Source organism: Equus asinus, chromosome 7 (assembly GCF_041296235.1).
Source record: "Equus asinus isolate D_3611 breed Donkey chromosome 7, EquAss-T2T_v2, whole genome shotgun sequence".
NCBI lineage: Eukaryota > Metazoa > Chordata > Mammalia > Perissodactyla > Equidae > Equus > Equus asinus.
Window position 1 is genome coordinate 100,565,802 of NC_091796.1, and position 22,549 is coordinate 100,588,350.

General features: G+C 42.4%; 1 protein-coding gene across 9 annotated transcripts in view; it reads right to left on the minus strand.

Annotated features, from left to right (window-relative positions):
* The window catches only part of DICER1 (dicer 1, ribonuclease III), a 73,052-nt gene extending 59,562 nt beyond the window's left edge, over positions 1 to 13,490 (minus strand). For 2 of the 9 annotated variants that reach the window (XM_070514255.1, XM_070514254.1), the window contains exon 1: positions 10,896 to 11,016. Coding sequence is in view for 1 of the 9 variants with exons in the window: in XM_070514246.1 (XP_070370347.1) it covers positions 10,735 to 11,229 (495 nt within the window). In the remaining 8 variants the exon portion in view is untranslated. Of the gene's footprint in view, positions 1 to 10,734 lie in introns of all 9 variants that reach the window. The other 7 variants (XM_070514246.1, XM_070514247.1, XM_070514252.1 and 4 more) reach the window with 7 other exon arrangements.
* Between the last annotated feature and the right edge of the window lie 9,059 nt (positions 13,491 to 22,549).

Here is a 22,549-nt window from a genome sequence, read left to right on the forward strand (position 1 = left end):
GGTACAGATGTTAGCTCAGGGCCAGTCTTTCTCAGCGAAAAGAGGAGGCCTGGCAGCAGATGTTAGCTCAGGGCTAATGTTCCTCCAAAAAAAAAAAAATTAGCTTGCAGTCTAATTACAGATTTCACATACCGACAGCTTCTGAATATCATGAGTTTTCAGGGAACTAACTTTGTCCGCATGAACCACACTTGTGCCTAAATGTTAAGAGCGTACAAAGCCTAAGTGAGGCGGCATTCATCACGGCCTGTTCTCCCGCACACAACAACAAAGAGCATTCCGTGTGTTGAACCACTTAACGAGCTCCTGAAAGCTGCAATTTTTCCGAATGGAGCAAAGTTTTATCTGGTTATGTTTATTTTTAGTATCAGTTACTTCTTAGTGGGCACTCGAAGAAATACTTTAGATAAAGTGGACAAATTCCTTGAAAAACACAATTTACCAAAATTAACATCTAAAGGAACAGAAAATTTGAAGAGGCCTATAGCTTTTAAAGAAATTGGATTAAAAATTGATTAAAAACTCCAAGCCCAGATGGCTTCACGAGTGAATTCTTCTAAACATTGAAAGAATAACTCCAATCTTAAAGAGAAACTCTTCAGAAGGACAGAAATAAGAGGGAATACTTCCCAGCTCTTTCCATGAGACCAGCATAAACTTGACGCCAAAACCCGACAAGGACATTACAAGAAAGTGAAATTATAGACCTATCTCTCAAACGAAAAATGTAAAAATACTAAAAATACGAGCAAATTGAATTGAGGAATATATAAAAAAGATAATGCATCGTGACCACAGGAATCTAAGGATGGCTTAACATTCAAAAATCAGTCGATTTATGAAGGCAGTACAAGCTACAGTAATTCAGGCAGCACGGGCACAGGAACAGGCAATGCAACAGAACAGAACACGGAAAAAGAGCCGCACATACAAGGTTACTGCCTTAACGGCAAAAACAATACTGTAGCGCAGTAGAGAAAAGATGCTCTTTTCAAACACAAGCTGGGTTAATTATGTATCCAGATGGGAAAGTGAATCTTGACTCCTGCCTCACGTCATACACAAAAGTCAATGCCAGCGGGATTACTGATCTAAATGTACAAAGTAAAGCAATAAAGTTATTAGAATAAAACAGAGAATACCTTCATGCCCCTGGGGTGAGCAAAAACTTCTTAAACAAAACATAAAAAGCTATTAACCATAAAGGAAACAACTGACAAACTAGACTACATTAAAACTAAGAACTTCTGTTTATTAACTGAGCTGATTAAAAGAGTGAATAAGCAAGCCCAGAGTAGGGGAGGTAGAAATGACTCCTACAAATCAGTAAGAAAAAGGCAGATAAGCAAATAGAGAGCAGGCAAAGGACTTCACAGTACAAGGCATCAAAATGGTCAGCAACCTCAGGAGCAATTAGAGTAATGCAAATTAAACCACAGTGAGCGAGGACCACACCCCCATCAGAACAGCTCAAATGAAGAAGACAGACAATACTGAGTGTGGGGGAGAATGTGGAGTTTAGAGAACTTTCACACGCTGCTGGCAGAATTGTAAACTGGAAGTATATGCTAAAGGTGAATACACACATGCCCTATAACCCAAGTCATTCCCTTGCTAAGCGTCTACCCAAATGAAATATGTACATATATTCAGCAAAAGCCACGCACAAGAATGTTCAGAACTGCACCATTCATAATCGCCAAAACTGAAAACAAGCCAAATGTCCATAACGACATAAGAGACAAGTAAATATTGACATATTCATATAATACTATAACTGGATGGTGCAACATGGAATGAATCTCACAAACTTAAAATGTTAAGTGAAAGAAACCCAACACAAAACCATACCGTATGATTTCCATTATATAAAGTTAAAAATAAGGAAAAGTAATTAAGTCAGTATGATGTTTACTTTTGGGGGGGTAGTGTGTGGGAGAGGGCATTGAGAGGAGCTTATAAAGTACTCCTCATATTTGTTCCTTGAGCTGGGCACCGGTTACAGCTGGGATCACTTTGCGTAACCTCATAATTTAGGCACTTTCCTGTGTATCAACTGAAATTGATTTCATTTAATGTTTATTTTTAAAGAGAAGCAAACAATCTTTAATACAATACGTAAAAATTCTTCGTTTACCATGGTGAGCTTTTTGGTAAAAGCTCCCAGAGTAAGAGGGGAAGGAAGAAAACTTACCTTTATTGACCACTTAAATTCTATTATCTGGTTTAATCCTCAAAACAACACCAAGAGAAGTATTATCGCCATTTTACAGGGATTCAGAATGACTTAGTAAAGGCCATTTGACCAACAAAGGGGAGAAGTGGAATTCTACTTAAAATTTTGTCTGACCCTAAACTTTTATTTCCACAATATACAATACACTACGGTCTCAGAGGAGGTGTCTATTTACACTGATCTGCCAGTCAAAATAAGTTACATCTGGATGTGTTCCTTTTGATCTCCCCAGGGAGTTGAAAAAGCGTGGACCCAATGTAAGACTAACAGAAGCAAACTGAGTTATTTTATTTTTAGTTGAATCTGCATAAACACATACAAGTAAATGTTGCTTTAATTGTAAAGCCTTGGCGATAGAAACCAGCCCGGTCCACTCGCACTGCTCTTGGCCTTTGTGATGTGGACCATAGGCGCTCCATAAATACACAAGTCCTGATTACAGAGCTCACCATCTCCCAGTATCTGTATTCCACTCAGCTGAAGACGAACACAATTTACTGCTCAACACAAACACTACGTAATGGTTTCTCTCTCTAGTGAAATGAAAAGTGCTACCTTAAGAGAGATTATAATCATAAAGAGGGCTCAAACACACTAAAATAAACCAGATAAATTAATAATACAGAAACTACAATGGACTGTGTCACTTTTTCTTCACTCAATACACATAACACAGGTAAGCATTTTGCCAGAGCATTTGCTGCTGAAGCAAGACACAGATTTCATATACGTACATATGTATGTATAAGAGATTGTGTGTGTGTGTGCATGCTAAAGAGGCCTTAAGAAAACTATTTATTTCCCTACTCTTGACCAAAGTATGGACCTAACTCATATGTAAAAAAAACTTTCCAGAATTCTCCTAACGTTCAGCTACAAAAAAGCTAGAGGATTACAAAGATTGAGTATAAAAACAATATTCTCCTTCAGATTCTGTCATATGTCAACAGAAACTTTCTTTACAAACATATCCCAAAAGGAAAGCATCCTTTGACAATGCCTCATTTGACATAGTTTATTGAAGAAAGGTTAGAAACTGAAGTCCATATATTTACATAAGCAATAAAGAATCACTCTTTTTAAGATACTAAAGCATTTAGAAATTAAATTACAGCTTGGCTTAACTCCAGCTCAATTTACATACTGCATTTAAATGCCTAATTTAGGTTGTTCTATCATTTGTTCATATATTTTTATCAACAAAATTCTGCATTTTCCTTGAAACACTCAAACTTATGTTTGGTCTAAGATTAATAAATTACTTGAGTTTATTATATCTAACAGGTACATATAAAGACTTAGGAATTGGGGTGTTTTTTTTTTCTTTTTAATGTTTAGTCATACAATATACAAGACCTGGAAAAAAAAGCTAGGTAATCTCAGTACAATGTTATATACAAAATATAATAAGCTTTTAAAATTAAAATACGAGAATGCCTATTGGACACTTTTTTCTTCGTTAACAGTATCAGAGGCCTCTCAATGGGTTACTGACTCTTCATCAAATTGATCAGATCAAAAGCTTTAAACAGTTCTGGTCAAATTCTCCTTTATCAACAAACATTTAATAAGCTGTACTAGATGCAGAGATAGAAAATGAAAAGACTCAACTGTCTCAAAGATTTTGCCATCCAATCAAGGCACACAACCCAACATTATCTACTTTCAAGACTTATTTCCCAGGGTTTTCATCTTCCATTTCCTGCTCAGAACATCTCCCAGTTCCACCTCTACTCTCCTATGGTAACTACTACAAACCTTAGTGCTCAACCATGCACTCTCTCTTTTCCATGTCTCATATTTAGCTTTGATCCTCAGCTTGAAATGGAGAAGTCCCAGAGTTATATGGGCGCTTCAAAGATTGCTGATTATAAGATATCCTGGAGACTTGTAAATGCTACCATTTTAAAAGGGAGAAAATTAAAACGAAGTCTAGAAAGGCCAGGCTGACCTGCCCTTAAAACACAGCTTGTTATTCAGAAGGAAAGCCAAACAAAAACCCAGGTTTCTTAACCATTCATTATTTTACACCGTTCATTCAATGCCACCAATCATGTCTGCCCCAATTATCTGGAATTTTGTTCTTTTTCTTTTGTTAACCTATTACTTGTCTTTATATGTGCAGACACAGCCTAAATCAGTGTCTATGGAGGGGCTTTGGGAGGGATCCCTGTACCTCTTATAATTGTATATAAAATTACAAGCATGTACATGTACATTTTTCTGGGGATAAGATTCATATCTTTCCTCAAATCAGGAGTCTCCAATGAGTAAGAACACTGGCCTACATCAAGTACACACGAGACATGTACAAAAAGTGTATGCTGGTTTGAAATACAGATTCAAGGATGATGCATTTATTTGCGTACAATAGAAGAATAACAGTTATTCAGGGAAAGTTAGCAATATTTAAGGCACTATTACACTCGGAATCATCCTTACAGAGGCAGAACTAGGACAGCTGAGCCATCTGACCCAGTACAGGCAACCTCAAAACAGAGACTGGCCTGTGCAATATTACTCTTGAGCACTCTTTTCTTTTTCGTCTTCCATTATAAAACTGGACATACATCTTAAAATTAATAATTTGGGGGGATCACAATACAATCTAATCACATTAAGAATATAGCAAAGTTTTCTCTAATGTACATATTTAAAGCAAAATAATATCTGCTAAATTTTACCAAACAGTAGTTATGTGCTAGAACTGGGCTAAGAATTTATGGAACTCCTTTTTCCCTCACAATCTCAAGAAGTAGATACTATTATGACCCGTTTGCAGATGAAGAAGCTGACTCAGAGAGGGTGCGTACACCCTGTGTTCCTCAGGGATACACTGGAGGGATCCAAATAGGAACCCTGGTCTCTGTGACAGCAAAGACTTGCTCTTACACATCCCTCTAATGCTATGATAAAATATTAATATTTAATTTTGCAAAGCGGAAAGAGCTTAAAATACCACTGATCGGAACTACCCAGGAGTGATGGCTGTGCAGCAGATGTGTAAAAGCAGGAGAGGCCATTCAATTCTCTGGGTTCATCAAGCTAATCTTGCCCTCCCAGGCTGTTACCAACAGAAGGAAGACAGAAATTCTGGAATCTAAAAATATCTCAAAGTACTGGATAAGGTGACTGCCTTTCATTTCCCTTCAAATAGGGCTCCTGACCCAACTCCTTAATCAAAGAACCTTTCTACATCACTGCAAAGATCAGTTTTTACGTGGAGATCCTTCTCTCATTATTTAAGTACAGTATTTTTTAAATTCTGAACTGATTTGCTGACATTTTCTAATCCCCAAAAGAATTTCCAAATGTGTTTTTAAAATCCCTACTTCACTGTACACATTGAGCTGTCACCTAAAAAGCAACAACCACAACAACTATCAGGGTTAGCCTGCTTCAACAATGAGAAAGCCTACAATGGTAGTAAAACTCCCAAGTTTCATAGAAATCTTCTAGGAAATGCTGAACACTTCTCTCGGTCCACAATGATTCTACGCACCTAATCATATGGACCTCACAAATGGAGAATCAGGCAGCATGATCCAGCCAAAGTCAGAACAGTAATGATCTTTTCAAAAGCTTTAATATACAAGCAATCTGATTCTCCATGAAATTGTATTGGCTTCTAAGAACAGTCATGCACCGCATAAGGACGTTTCGGTCATCAAAGGACCGCATACAGGACAGCGGTCCCCTAAGACTAGCACCACACAGCCTCGGTGTGTAGTGGGTAGGTGAGTACACCCTAGGAGGTTCACGCGGCGACGACACTGCCTAACGACACATTTCTCAGAACGTATCCCCATCAAGTGACGGAGGACAGTACTTCAGAAAGTAATATAAACATAAACGAATTTATTTACTCAACAGATGTGAGCCCCTTCCAGCGCCAGGCACCATTCTAGTCTATCCTTCCTACTCTACAAACCTTCACACAGCCAAGACCTTTTACGTCACTATGAGCCTCAAAAATCAAAACATTAAGCCAAAATTTAAGTCTTTCATGTCTTATTTCTAGTAACATCTTACTGACATCCTCAGAATGTTTCCTTATGGCATTTTTTAGCCACTTATTTAAAATGTACAGCAACTTTGCATATTAAAAGAGAACCAACAATTCATTGACAATTTTAGATAAACAGAAAAGCCGCTTTGTACTCAATTCATTTGAACAAAGGCCTTCTTCCTTGACTGAAAATTTCAATTTCACCAGCTAGACCTCAAAAATAATGCTCTTCTCTCTGTATTCACCCACTGCGTATATATACCACCATACGACAGTCCTAGTTTTTAGACCCACACACATTCCTAAAGACTGGCAAAGAGAACGTGGAAAATCCTGACCGCCTGTGCTTCCACAAGAGTTCATCTGTGAACGGACTGCTTTTCAGCGTCTGTCAAAAGCCTGAATGAGACAACTGGTATTTGAGGGGCATCATAAGAAAAGCAAATTAACTCAAGTCTAATGAATCAAATCACAGAACGATGGACCCCTCTATTACTAGAGCTTTCCTATTATGCCCGAGGCTTTTATCTGGTTTCTCTAAAATGGCACGTGAAAAATGTTTCTCTATCACTGTAAAATGTAAAACATTTTCTTCATAGATTGTTAACGTCATTTTATGTAAGAATTCAAATGATTACTTATTCTTCATATGAGAGAAATGTCCGCTTCTCCTGATTAATTGGTATAGTTCCGTTCATTCATCAATGCCAACTATAATTAGTCCTGTTTCCTCTTTTGCTTTGACTAATAAAAATTTTTTTTAAAAAAACCTTAAGTTACAGCAGATGCTGAGCTGTCCCTGCCCTAAGCTTCTCATCTAACTCCGTCTGCCCCTCAGTCTTTACCTGTATCTTCACAGCCCTCTCAAACACCTATTATCATATGATCATCTCAGATCCTTTCTCAAAGCAGACAAATAATCAAATATACACATCCACTGGGCTTTTAGAAGGAACTAAACTTGAATGCCTAAAAAGCAGAGCAGAAGGTAAACAGGATAAATCACTTGGCTCCAACTTACTATGTACAAGTTCACTGCGGACCTTACTAGTGCCTTCCTGGGCATCTAACAGAGGCAACACGGCTCCATGATGATCAACTGAATGAGTTCAGCTATCTGAATGTGTACTTGCCAAACACTGACAGGAACCGAGATTAGAAAAATGAGTGAATCCTGGCCCTCAAGGAGACTACAGTCTTTTACTGACCCAGAGGAAGCGTTTGTAGGAAAGTATAACTGTCTGAAACAGCCCTGAGAAAACTCACATTGCAATAAACTCTGAGTCTAGTGTTTTTTTGTTTTTTTTTTTTACATTTTATTTTTTCCTTTTTCTCCCCAAAGCCCCCCGGTACATAGCTGTATACTCTTCGCTGTGGGTCCCTCTAGCCGTGGCATATGGGACGCTGCCCCAGCGTGGCCCGATGAGCAGTGCCATGTCCGCGCCCAGGACTCGAACCAACGAAACACTGGGCCGCCTGCAGCGGAGCGCGCGAACCCAACCACTCGGCCACGGCGCCAGCCCCTCTGAGTCTAGTGTTTTGACGATCAAGAAACAACCTGACCACTTCTGGGCACACACCCCAAAGAAGTGAAAGCAGGGATTCCAACAGGTATTTGTACACTATGCTCACAGCGGCATTTCTCACAAAGCCAAACGGGAGAAGCAGCCCAAGCATCTATCGATGGATGTATGGATAAGCAAAACGTGGTGTGCGTACAGACGAAACAAAATGTTATTCGACCTTAAAAAGGAAGGAAATTCTGCCACAAGCTACAGGATGGATGAATCCTGAGGAGGCTAAGCTAAGCGAAATAAGCCAGTCACGAAAGGACAAGTACTGTATGACTCCACTTACACGAGGATCCAAGAGGAGTCAGATTCATAGAGACAGAAAGTCGAAGGGTGGCTGCCTGGGGCTGGGAGGAGGGTGAAACAGGGAGTCAGTGTTTACTGGAAAGAGTTTCAGTGGACGAAGATGAAAAAGATCCGGAGACGGATGGTGGTGACAGTTGCAAAACAATGTGAATGTACTTAGTGCCACAAACCGTACACTGAAAAAGGGTTAAAGGTGGGCAAATTTTGTTATGTATGTCTTATCACCAAAAAAAATCTGAATTATTCAGATAATCAGGTGTCCCCTGTACATTTAAGGTTAGACAGAGTTTCATCCAACATATATTAAGAAAGGACTGACTGACGTGTTACGCAGGTTTCCCCCCTAAAGTCCACTTGGAACAGCGATGCAACACAACACAAGGACTCTGATATCAAAGCATGATTCAATCTGGGCACTGCCACTTCTCAAGTCATAACTCGCGGCAATAACCTCCGAGTCTTGGTTTCCCTGCGTGTAAACTAAGGACGGTGTTGACTCTGTCTCAGGGTCACCGTGAAGATGAAATGAGAACGGACAGAAAAACACCTGAAACATCTTGGCACATAATCAGCAGGCATTTCGTATTATAAATGTTTCCCTTCTCTCCTTTGCCACAAGTGATGACCACAGGATGTTAAGGTCACGAGTGACAGAATGTCTATGAAATACCTACTTTCTCAAATGAAACAAGCATCTCACATGTCAGACAGCGGCAGGGAATAAATATCTCAATGCCATAAGTCATCCTTCCTAGAAGGCAGCCCTATACTAAAAGTCCTACCCACTGTATAACACCACAAAATCACTATCCAAGAAGAATTATGAGCCACATCAAAATAAAACGTCTTCCGAAGCCAAGACAATAAAACTCAGCAACGGCAAAACCACCTCGCTATACCACTCACACACAGAGCCTCTGACCTAACACAGTGACAAACTTAACCTTCACTGATGAGATGGCAGCACAGAGAGTAAAGCAAGGCCTTACTAAAATGATTGCAGGAAAAGGTCTTTTCTCCCCAAATTAAATTTGAATAACACATCTTTACTTAAAACAGCATTTTGATGCCATGAATTAATCCATTAACCAACACTAACAATTTAAATGTTTACAGTGACCACATTAAAATCAATCTTTATAGGATTTCTAATCTACAGAGTTTTATAAAATATGGCCTAAAATGAAGCTTTGAAATAATAGTGTGTGTGTATATATAGCACATGTGACATCCAATACACATGTGCCACAGGTAGCTAGCTAGCTTTAAAGATAACACTTTGCATAATAAACTGACTATTCTAGAACCTAGTCCCAAAGGTATTAATGGTACTAAAATTGTGATTCACTAACAGCCTCATTCAGAATCCTGTACCATCATCCCTCCTCCAACAAATTACTGGAGCTGTTGGTTAAAAGGGGTATTTTTACTTAGAAAATTTAATGTTTACATCAACCCATGATCAATTTAGTTAACCTTTTATTAAAGCACATTTAAAAAATACATTTTCCAAGTTACTTAACTCCTAACTTGTACCCTTTTCCATTCACTGAGTGTGCTGCACTTTTAAACCAAGCAACAGGAAGACCACTGAAAATCAAAACCGTAAAGACTCAGAAAATTCAAAGACAGAAGCATCTCAAAGACACACAGACTTCAAAGTAATACTCTTTAATAAGACGAATGCTTTTAAACCGCGATAGTCCTAAGAATGCTTAGACTTATGTGGGTCAGTAACGTGTCCCTTTAGGCCCGACTTCCTTCACAAAAGCACAGACCGAACACTATAGAGCCAGGACCCCCAGTCATCTGTCTGCAAATCTTCAGGCTACTGAGGATACATTAAGCGGTAGGTTAGCTCCGTGCGGCGGGCAAAGCCACAGGGGCAGCTCAGCTTTTCTAGACACCCTGCAGGAATCTCACGGGCTAACTTAAAGCATACACTGATTTCCCAAAGATTATAAACCCTTTAAGAAAGGCTCCTTGGCAGGGTCCAGGCGTCTGGGCACAAAAACATCGGAGGGGAGGGGCGAAAACATGGCCTCGGCCACACGCCCCGTGGGACCCAGATCTGGTCACCTGCCAATAAACACGAACAATCCTCCCCGGGCGGGCCCCGAAGGCTCGCGCTTTCCTGCCAGGAGGGACAGCCCGTGCTTCCTTCCTCCCCGGCCCTCTCCAGCGGGCCCACGGAGGCCCAGCGCCGCGGCCCCCGGCAGGCCAGGGCCCGAGGATGCTCCGGGATGCCGCGGCTGCCCCCGGGCCACTCTCCGCGCGCCGCCCAACCTGTCAAACCCCGCTCTCCGCCGGCTGCGGGCGAGCGGGGAGCACCGGCCCCACTCCGCGCGCCCAGCTGCTGCCAGGGCGGGCGCACAGGGTCCCTCCAAAGCGCCCACCCCGGAGGGGCGCGAGGCAAGGGAGGCGCGGAGCCCGGCGGGGGCCCCGGCCCCACGGGCCGCGCCCTCTGCCCGCGCCGGTGTCGCCGCGCGGGCCAGGCCGGAGCGCAGGGCCCAGCGCGCCCATGCGGGGCCTCGGCGCGGAGGCGGGCGCGGGGCCGGGCGGAGCCGCTCCCCTCCCCGCACACAAAGCGGCTCCGCGGGAGCCCGCCTCACCTGCAGCACTGGGCGCCGCGGGCCTTCGAGAACCATCGGACCCCGCTCCGGCGCGCGCGTCACAGCCCAGGCCTCCCGGTGCCGCTCGGCGCCGCCGCCGCCGCCGCCATTTCCTCCCGCTCGCCGTCGCCTCGTCCCCGCTGTCAGGTTACTCCATTCACCTGGGCCTGGAGCAGCCTGCGCCGCGCCGCGCCTCCGCCTCGACCCCTCCCGCTGGCGCCTGCGGAGACTGCGCAGCGCCCGGCTCGCCTGCAGCCCGCGCACGGCCCGCGGCAACGGCGCACCGCCGCTTGGAGAATCCCACCGGCGCCCGCGCCGCCCCCTCCGCGCCCCACGCGCCGCTCGCCCCGCGCCGGCATGAGAGCCAGCCTGTGATTGGACGGGGCGCGGCGGTGAAAGGTTAATCCCGGCCGTGCAGCCACTCAGGAGCCGGGAGACAGCGGGCGCGGGCGGCGGCGTTTGCGGCCCAGCGCCGAGACGGAGCCGGCCTTCCATCGCCCGCTGCCCGGCGCCTTGGCGGCCCCGGGGCCCGCGCGCCGATGCGGCGGACGCTCGCCTCGCTGGGCAGAGCCTCCTGGCCCTCGGAATCCCCCGCCTCCATTGTTGCCCCTCTGGCGCCGACCGCCCCCTAAACGTGGCCCTGCCCCGCGGCGGTGCTTGTTCTCCCGAGGGCTCCGCGCCCCTTCCACCACCCCACCTCCCCTCCTAAAGACCTTCCCACTTGCCTGCTTTCCCCCCGCGGTGGCGGTGCAGGGCCCTCCGCATGTGGGGAGACCACAAACCCCACCCCCACTCCCACCCCGGAACAGGGATGACCAGAAAGTGAGATGGGGACTGTGGCCCCGTTTATGTAAATACTTCCTTTGCGTAGGTCACAGCCTTGCACCATATCTCAGAGTTGTGCATTAAAATATGGAGGTCAAGTAAGTGACTAGCTTAAAGAAAATCCCTTTAGTCTATCTCAAAATGTAGGCATCTCTTCCAGAGGACTCAGTATAAGCTCCTTTACTCCAGAGGGGGTATGCTAACGGCAACCATGCTTCTGCTAGTAAGAGTTAGCCCTTAGCACCTACGACTCGCTATATCTGGTCTCGGGCTGCGCCGTTCCGTGCAGTGGTCGCCAGCCCCATGGGCCTATTGAGCGCTTAAAAGATGGCTAGTCCCAATTGAGACGTGCTCGTCGGAACTCAGATGTATGTGTTCTTCATCAAAAAAGAATGTAAAACAGCTCACTAAATGGATTACGTGTGGAAGTGATATTTTTGACATATTAGGATAAATTTGGTTTCATTTGTTTTTTGGGTTTTTTTAATGTGACTAAGAATTATTTTAATGTCTTAGGTGGCTAGCATGATACTGCTCTTGGACAGGCTGGTGTAAGCCTGTGATCTTCGTGTGAAACCTGTGAGGTAGGTGCTGTAATTGGCCCCCATTTTACCAGATGAAGAAAGTTAATAACGCCCATCAGGTAAGCAGCTAATAAGGGAACAACTGAGATTCGGACCCAGGTAGTCTGGCATCAGGACTGGTGTACTCAATCACTACAGTGCTCAAGTTTGGATCCTAGATTTGCTGTAAATTGGCTAGAAGTTTCATCTAAACACAGAATGTTCGTGGGCCAAATTAGGAAGTAGGCAGGATGCTCTTGGCAGACCTTTGGAAAAGTAATGTTTCTTCTATGTCGAGCACCGTGGGCAATAGACCTCCCCAGTAATATATGTGAAGGCTTTTTAGAGATAATGCTTTATGAGAAGGAGGGCATCTCAGGGTGGGGATAGGCACAGGCTCCTCTAGCAGTGGAAATTTGTGAGAGGTAAGACTTGCCTCCCCCTCATGCCATCCCCTCAATCTGTCAAGACTAGCTGGGTTTCTCCATCAGCAGCCTTGTCTGATTTTCATCAATTTTTTAAATTTTGGGGGTAGTACAACAACCCACTTAAAAAATGGGCACAAGATCTGAACAGACATTTTTCCAAAGAAGGTATACAAATGGCCAACAGGCACGTGAAAAGATGTTCAACATCACTAATTATTAGGGAAATGCAAATCAAAACCACAATGGGAAATCACCTCACAGCTGTCAGAATGGATTATTAAGAAGACAAGAAAGAACAAGTGTTGGACAGGGTGTGGAGAAAAGGGAACCCTTGTACACTGCTGGCGGGAATGCAAACTGGTGCAGCTCTGGAAAGCAGTATGGAGATGCCTCAAAAAATTAACAATAGAGCTGAAATATGATCCAGCTATTCTACATCTGGGTGTTTATCCAATGGACATGAAAACACTAATTCAAAAAGATATATGCACTCCTATGTTTGTTGCAGCATTATTCACAATAGCCAAGACTTGGAAACAACCTAAGTGCCCATCGACAGATGAAAGTATAAAGATGTGGTATACATATATAATAGAATACTATTCAGCCATAAAAAAAGATGAAGTCTTGCCATTTGCAACAACATGGGTGGACCTTGTGGATATTATGCAAGTGAAATAAGTCAGATGGAGAAAGTCAAACACCGTATGATTTCACTCGTATAAGGAAGATTAAAAAAAATGAACAAACACATAGATACAGAGAATAGATTGGTAGTTACCAGAGGGGAAGGGAGGTGGCAGGAGGGCAAAAGGGGTAAAGGGGTACTTTTGTACGGTGACAGATGGCAACTAGACTTTTGTGGCTAACATAGTGTAGTCTATACAGAAGTTGAAATATGATGTATACCTGAAATTTATATAATGTTATAAACCAATGTTACCTCAATAAAAATAAATCAAATTAAATAGTACATACATGTGATTCATCGATCAGAAAGCATAGCAAGGTATACAGTAAAAAAAAAACTCTCCCCTACACCTGTCCCCATGCCCTGAACAGGTAACCACTGTTTCTTGCTCATTCCTCTAGAGAATTGTTTTATGCATATACAAGCCAAGACGTTCCTCCTTTACAAAAGTGGTAGTGTGCCATACACATTTACTATACCTTGCTTTTTTTACTTAATATATCAAGAAGCCATGTCTACAGCAATATATACAGAGTTCCTTGCTATTTATTTCAAAACCCATAACATTTTATTGCGGAGATGTGCCATTATTTATTTAACCAATTCTCTATTGATGGGAATTTAGACTTCCAATCTTTTGCAATAAAACACTGATCCATTTGGAACTGATTCAGTATATGGGGTGAGGTATGAATCCAAATTAATTTTTTTTATGGCTGGCTACACAGTTTGCCATTTGTTGGCCATTTATTGAAGAGTTCACTTCTAGACTATCTATTTTGTTCCAATGGTCTATCTATTCATGCTCCAGTTGCTGGTTTGGTTTGTTTTAAATCTGGAGACATAAAATCTTGTAAAGGATAATGTTTCACTCTTTGTTTGGATCACTAGAAATCTTGGAGCTAATATTTCAGCTCATGTTAAGCAACAGTACAGTACCATGTGGAATGCATTTTCTGTGGGTTAATTTTTATTTTCCCTTTGCCCTGATTATTTCCACAATTTGTTTTTTTGTAGACCAAGCCAGGATATAAATATATCTTTAAGACTCTCTGTTTGCAAGTAACAGAAACCATCCTGAAGTAGCTTACCCAAAAGGGAAGAATTGTTCATAAAGATGTAGGCGCTTCTCACAAAAGCCAGAAGCAGGAATATGACTACATCTTAGCAAAGGGCTAGAACCAGGAGTTGGAAAGTTTCCAGGAGTCCAAAAGGTGCTCCCTGTGTCCTTCTGTGATTCTTTTCTGTGTCTCTGCTTCATCTGTGTTATCTCCTTCTACTGACTCATTCTCTGCTTTTTCATCTACATAGGAGAATATAGCCACCACAGTGTTCAGCCAGGAAGTCAGCCCAGTGTGGGGTCAGAGCCCCAACACGGAAGGTGGGGTGACAGTCCTGCAAAGTCAGGTGGCTGTACACATGGAACTACACAAAGAAAAAATGATATTGAGGATAATGGAAGCCAGGATTCTCACTGTTGGAGAAGGGGGTTACAAATAGAGAAAGGGAAAAAGCAAGAAGGCTTGAGAGATTGGATTGGGATTATGAATTCAGAGTTTTCAATATATATGGGTATAAAAATAAATATAAATGTAACAGTTTCATATAGAGGAGACTGGAACATTTTATTATGCCAGAAAGTATGAAAATGCTCAAAGAATGATAGAGACATTTCAAAAGAGCAAAGCAGTTAGCTTGAAGGACACACACTAGCCAAATCTAGGACAATTTGAGCATCAAAATATGATTGTAAGAGATTATATTCCATTGAAATAACATAGAATCCATGAGTCCAGACTGCTATTTTTAAAAAAAATGAATAAATAAATGAGGAATAGCTCTTCCTTAGACTAGATTGTAACTAATAAATTTAGAAGGAATAATGGAATTAGAAAGTCGCCATTTGGCAATCATCAGACAAGAAGTAGCAATGTTTGCTAAATCTACTGGGTAGAAGTTGGACAAAGAATGAGTTATTTACATAGGTTCAAAGCATCTCCCCATAAAATTCTTATTTAAAAAACAGGAACTTGACAAAAGAGAATCTAGCAGGCACCACCTTACTGAAGTGTTCAAAGCTAACCATCAAGCCAAGTGTCAGAGACACACCCAACAGGTGCTACATGGTGCAGCTAGAACATGGGGTTTATTGGAGGAAACTTAAATGCAAAGAAGTGGCAGAGTTCATGCTGCCCCGTGAACTTTCATTGTTGCACAGCATAGGCCAAGCATAGCTGTTGTGTGTGCACCAAGGCAGCTGGGTGTACAACAGACAGAGCCAGAGGCCAAGAGGGAAAGTGGGCCCCACTCCCACACAGCATTGCACATTTATATGTTAGCCTAATTGGGCTTAGGGAAGTCCTAGTTTCTATAAATACTAAGAAATACATCAAGGGAAACCTCAGGTACAGTGCTAGCAAGTAAGCATACCAAGGGCCAAGGTCTGCTCAGAGGGTCCTGGGAACACCCTCGCCCACCAGGAATGTTGACACTGGCGGACAGTCTTGTCTCTCCGCAGACCTGCTCAGTCCAGCTCAGCAGGCCCTTAGCTCTGCGATGAAAAGAAGGAAGGAAATGAGCCTCCAGGGCCATGTAAATTCGTCTCTGACCAATAATGTCACCTGTGATGGGACAAACCAACATCAGGTGCTACAACAACACTTCTGTAGTATTCCTACCCAAAATGCGTGTTTTGAATATTATAGGAAACATCGGACAAATGCAAATTGAGGGATAGTCTATAAAATGACTGGCTTATAATCTTTGAAAATCTTAAGATTATGAAGGTCAAAGAAGGACTAAAAAACAGTTTCAGAATGAAGGACACTGAAGGTACATGACCAACGAGTGCAACGTGTAATCCTGGTCCGGATCCTTTTGCCCTAAAAGATGTTATTGGTACAATTGATGAAAAGTGAAGGGAGTTTCTGAGTGAGCGGCATATGGGAGTGCCTTGTGTTTGTGTATTAGTCAGGGTTCTCCACAGAAACAGAACCAACAGGACAGACACAGATAAATATAAGAGGAGATTTATTATAGGAATTGGCTCATGCAGTTATGGAGGTCGAGAAGTCCCCAAGAAGTCCCACAATCTGCCGTCTGCAAACTGGAGACCCAGGAAAGCTGGGAGTATAATTTAGTCTGAATCCAAAGGCCTAAGAACCAGGCGGCTGTTTGTGTAAGTCCCAAAGTCCGAAGGCCGAGAATCAGGAGTTGTGATGTCCGAGGGCAGGAGAAGATGGACATCCCAGGTCGAAAAAAGAGAGACAGGGGCTGGCCCAGTGGCATAGTGGTTAAGCAGTGCCAATCTTCCTCACCAAAAAAATAAGACAGAAAGAGAGAGAGAAATCTTTAAAAAAAAAGAAAAGAGAGAGAATTTGCCCTTCCTTTGCCTGTTTGGGCCCCTGACAGATTAGATGATGCCCGACCACACAGGTAAGCGTGGTGGATCTCTTTTTTTCTTTTTTTAATTTTTGTTTTTTAAGATTTTATTTTTTCTCCCCAAAGCCCCCCGGTACATAGTTGTATATTCTTTGCTGTGGGTCCTTCTGGTTGTGGCATGTGGGACGCTGCCTCAGCGTGGTTTGATGAGCAGTGCCATGTCCGCGCCCAGGATTCGAACCAACGAAACAGTGGGCCGCCTGCAGCGGAGCACGCAAACTTAACCACTCGGCCACGGGGCCAGCCCCTGGATCTCTTTACTCAGTCTACTGAATCAAATGCTAATCTCTTCCAGAAACACATTCATACATACCCAGAAGTAATGCTTTACCAGCTATCTGGGAATACCTTAGGCCAGTCTAGTTGACACAGAAAATTAACCATGACAGCTTTCTTGCAACTTTAATGTTTGGAATTATTTTCAAATAAAAAGTGAAATTAAATGCAAGAAAAAGAAGTAAAACTATAGAAAATTATAAAGAATCTGGAAGAGACCTACTAGAACTGAGATGTGTGTTTACCGAGATCACTGGATATGAGGTCAATATGCAAAAATCCTTTATATTTCTATATAGAATCAATAGACAATTGGAAATTGAAATTTTAAAGTGTCACAATGACATCAAAAGACATGAAGTATTTGGGGATACATCTAACAAAATATGTGCAGGAATTTTATGTTGAAAACTACAGAACACTGATAGGAGGAAGAAAGAAGACCTAAATAAATGGAGAGGTATACCATGTTCATGGAACAAAGACTCAGTATCATAAAGACGTCAGTTCTCCCCCAAATTGATCTATAGATTCTATGCAGTTCCGATCAAAATCCTAGGAGGATTTTTTTTGGAGAAATTTACAAGTTGACAATTTGGAGGGTGGGACGACCTGACTTCAAGACTCTATACAGCTACCATAATCAAGAGGGTATGGTATTGCTGTGAGGACAAACATATAGATCAATGAAAAATAATAGCACATCAAAAAAAAAAAAAGATCCATACATATGTGGTTGGTTGATTTTTGCCAAAGATGGCAAGGCAATGCAATGGAAAAGGACAGTCTTTTCAACAAATGGTGCTGGAACAATTAGACATGAAAAAAAAAAAAAAAAAAACCTCAAACCACACCTTGTATATATACAAATATTAACTCAAAATGGATCCTAGGCCTAAATGTAAAACCTAAAGGGGAAGACTTCTAGAAGAAATCACAGGAGAAAAATCTTTGTACCCTTGGGTTAGGAAAAGGTTTCTTGGATGGGAAGAAAAACTATGAACCAGAAAATTTTTTAAATTGATAAATGGGACTTCCCAGAATTTAAAACTTCTGCTCTTTGAAAAAGACATGCTAAGAAAATGAAAAGACAAGCACAGACTGGGAGAAGATATTTTCAAACTATATAGCTAGTAGACTATTTGTATCCAGAATATATAAAGAACTTGTATAACTCAACAATAAAAAAGTCAAATAACCCACTTAAAAAATATGGGCAAAAGATTTGAACAGACCCTTACCGAGGAAGATACACAGATAACAAATAAACATGTAAAAAGTTCCTCAACATCATTAACTGTTTAAAAAGTGCAAATTAAAACTACAATGCGTACCTAGTAGAATCACCAAGAAAACTGACCTTATCAAGTGCCGACCAGGATATAGAGTAATTAAAACTCTCACACATTGCTGATGGGAATGCAAATAGCCACTTTGGAAAACAGTTTTGCAGTTTCTTATAAAGTTAAATACATACTTTCATATAACCCAGCAATATCACTCCTGGATGTTTACCTTAAAGAAATGAAAACAAATGTCCCCACAAAGACCTGTGTGTGAACGTTTATAGCAACTTTATTCACAATAGCCAAAAACTGCAAACAACCCAAATGTCTATTGTTGACAAACGGAGAAACAAATTGTGGTACATCCATACAATGGAATAGTATGCAACAATAAAAAAGGAATGAACTACTGATATATGCAGTGGCCCTGTTGAATCTCAAAAGTGTTACGTCAAGTGAAAGAAGCCAGACACAAAAGGCTACGTCCTGTAGGATTCTTTTTGTCTAATATTCTAGAAAAGGCAAAACTATAGGGAAAGAAATCGGGTCAGTGGTTGCTAAGGGCTAAAGGAGAGGGGTAGGGGATTGACTACAAAAGGGCACCAGGGAACTTTTGGGGGTGATGGAAATGTCCTATATCCTAACTGTGGTGGTGATTATACACTGTATACATTTGTCGAAAGTCATTGAACTGTACGTGTAATTTTACTGAATTTAAATTAGACCTCAATAAACCTGACTTTACACCAATAATCTATGACTCCTCAGTGGAGCTCACGTTTTCAGGGTCACTCTAGGCTCTACGCAACTAATGCACAAACCGTCTGTGCCTCACCCCACATTGACTCAGACATGAGACCCTTTTCCGCAGCAAGCTCACTCTCTCTCCCTGAGCGTAACAGCCCTTACCAAAAATGCACGGTGGTGTTAGGAGGAAGGGAGTGAGGCAGGATGGGGTGGAAGAGGAGGGTTTGCCTCGTATCAGTGAAAATAACTTCAACTAAACAGAAGGCACCGCTGTCCTCAAAGTGCCTTCTGGACACCCCATCACTGTAGAGTTCCTCTGTCCTTCTTGCTCTCTGCTCTCTGCTGGTACTTTTTCATCTCTTGGAGTCCGAGGATAGAACTTCCCACCCTCCACCCTCCCAGAACAACTGATCGCTCTTTTGCTCTAACAACTTGTAACCTGCAGAAACAGTCCAAGTTGACCAACTCCGCATGAATACACGTGCTCCTGAAAACTGGCCCATCAATGACAGACCCTATTTTCTGAGGCAGCCGATTAACAAGCCTCCGTCCAGTAAGCACATTTCCGTAGCTGATGATCAATCAATCACTGGACGCTCTGTTAATGAAGGTCCTCCAATCTCTGACCTGTACACCTCCCAGTAGCTGTTTAAGATCAGCATCTTGCTTTGACCAGAAAGACTGTGCCTTCCAAGTACCGCTCTCCATCTCTTAAGCAAACGATAAATTCAGCTCTTTAACTCAGATATTGAGGGTGGCCTCCTCCTCAGACTGGTCTTAGTGCTTGCTGACATCCATAACTAGCAAGGGCTCCCCACCTCTGATCAGCTTTATCAGAGTATTTCCCCCAAGCGAGTTCCTTCCCTATGAGGAATTCTGAATGTTGCTGTTACAATATTTTTTCTCACTTCATTATAAAAACACTTATTTGTTCCCTAAATATTCATTGAGCACTTCCTTTGGATGAGACACTATTTTAGGTGCTAGGGCTATAAAGTTGAAAAAGGTGGATATGGTCCCTATTCTCATGGAACCTACAGTCCAGCAGAAGAAAATGTCAAATAATATCATAAAGTTTGATGACTGCTATAATAGTAGACGCATAGGAGTCGATATGGGGCCATGCCATAGGGGAGCCTAACTTAGTCCATGGAGTCAAGGAAGTTCTTCCTAAGTAAAGAACTGACCTGTAAGCTGAGGCCTGAAGTGCTAGTAGCCAGGTAAAGGGTAGGGAGCCTGCAGGTAGAGGGAACAGGATGTGCCAAGCCCAGAGGCAAGGAGGTGCGGCTCATTCAAGGAACTGAAAGGAGTCCAGTATTGGCCCAAACATGGGGCAAGAGCTGAGGAGAGACACGAAAATGGCACCCGAACACAAAGGAGCTTGTGTATCGTGTTAAAGGATTTACTATTTCACCTCAAAGACGGAGAAGCGGAAGAAAGGTTTTTAAGCCAAAGGTGATGCGATCAGATAGACATTTTTAAAAGTTGACTCTAGGCGCTGTAGGAAATGGAGAGCAGCGGAATGGAAGTGTTCATTTGCATGAGTGTAAAAGACCTGGCTGCTTGGACAAGGATAGTCTCAATGAGAGAGGCGTCTAGCTGAATTAGAGAGATTTGGCGTGTAAAAATGTGTTTTACACTCCTCTTCTATAGTTGTGGTTTCAAGGACACCAAGACTCTGTTCTCTGGAAAATAGAAGGTGCAATTAGAGTAGAACGTTGCCAGCATTAGAGTTTTGGGATCTGACCAAAGGGCCTTGTTAACTTCCATTAAGATTAGCAGTCTTTACTGCAAGGTCAAACTTCTTTTGTTGTTATTTTGCTTTGTTTTTGACGAAATAATTAAAACAGCTAAACAGGAACCTTAATCTACTCAAATAACATTTTCAGTTAGAATAAAATGTAGAAGATACACCAATACCAACACACCAATAAAGGCGCTTTCAATACCTTTTTCACCGTCCCACATTATATCACCGCTCTTTTTAGACTTGAGTAAAATTAACTCAATGTTTCTTGGCATCTTCTTTTTCAGGGTGGCTTTTGCCTCAATTGTGTCTTTGCCCTCCCGTCAGTACCGAATGCCTGAGGCTTAGTTTAGAACTGAAGAACGTCACACTACGCAGTGTTTAACCAGGGAACCTGATCTAAAACTACTTTCTGCTTTTCCTACTACCCTGAAGGGCTCTCCTAGGGGGTGTCAGTATCTTTTCACTCCTTTGGTGAAAATAAAACAAGAGAAAGATTATAGCCCTGTGGTTACCATATCAGTGTCACAGTATTTGATTTCCCCCCAATTGGAATAAATCAATTTTCCCACATCTTAACATCAGCTCTTTTGCATTTGGGAAAAAAAATAGTGGAATCTTACTTTTTATTGAATTGTTAGGCAGTAAACAACATTCAGGCAGCCTTAGGACTTCTGCTAAACCAAATTTCTAAAGAAGCTTGGAATTAGAAAATCAAGTTTGCCCACATTTTCTTTTTAAAATGCAGTTAAACAGAACTATAGACTTTAAAATTGATTTTAAGTGGCTTTATCAGTCATTCCTTCTCTCTTCACTGCCATTCGCCCACCCATTTTCCTAGACAAATGAAACATGATTTTTTTTCTCTTAGTTCTCACACTCCAGATTTTCTTCCAGGCAATTCTCTGAAATCTTTCCCCTGTGACATGAGCCAGGCAAATCAGAATAAGGCAACTGCCAGGGTAGGTCACTGCTATGGTCCGAATGCTTGCGTGCCCCCAAAATTCATTATGTTGAAATCCCAGGGTGCTGGTACTGGGAGGTGGAGCCTCTGGGAGAGGATTAGGTCCTGAGGGTGGAGGCCTCATGAATGGGATTGGTGCCCTTTTAAGAGGGACCCCAGAGAGCTTGCTTGCCCCTTCCACCAGTGAGAACACAGCGAGAAGTCAACAGTCTGCAACCTGGAAGAGGGTCTTCACCAGAACCCAACCATGCTGACGCCCTGATTTTGGACTTCTAACCTCTACAACAGTGAAAAATAAATTTCTGTTATTCATACCAATCTGTGGTGTTTTGTTACAGTGGCCCGAACAGACTAAGACACTCACTATGCACAGCTAGTATCTGGGAGCGCGTTGACATACTGTGTATATCGCTTGCTAGGGCTGCCATACCAAAATACTACGGATTGGGAGCTTAAACAACATTTATTTTCTCACGGTTCTGGAGGCTGGAAGTCCAAGGTCAAGGTGTCAGGAGGCTTGGTTCCTTCTGACGCCTCTCTCCTTGGCTCGCAGGTGGCCACCTTCAGCCTGTGTCTTCACATGGTCTTTCATCTGTGCGCCTGCATCCCTGCTGTCTCTTTTTGTGTCTAGATTTCCTCTTCTTATAAAGACACCAATCATACTGGATCAGGGCCCACTCATATTTACCCATTTTACCTTAATCACCTCTTTAAAGGCCTTGTCTCCAAAAACAGTCACATTCTGAGGTCCTGGGGGTTAGGGCCTCAATATAGGAATTTTGTGGGGACACAATCCAACCCATAACACTATACGATGCTTCTGCCGTCATATGGGGCTCAGGATGCA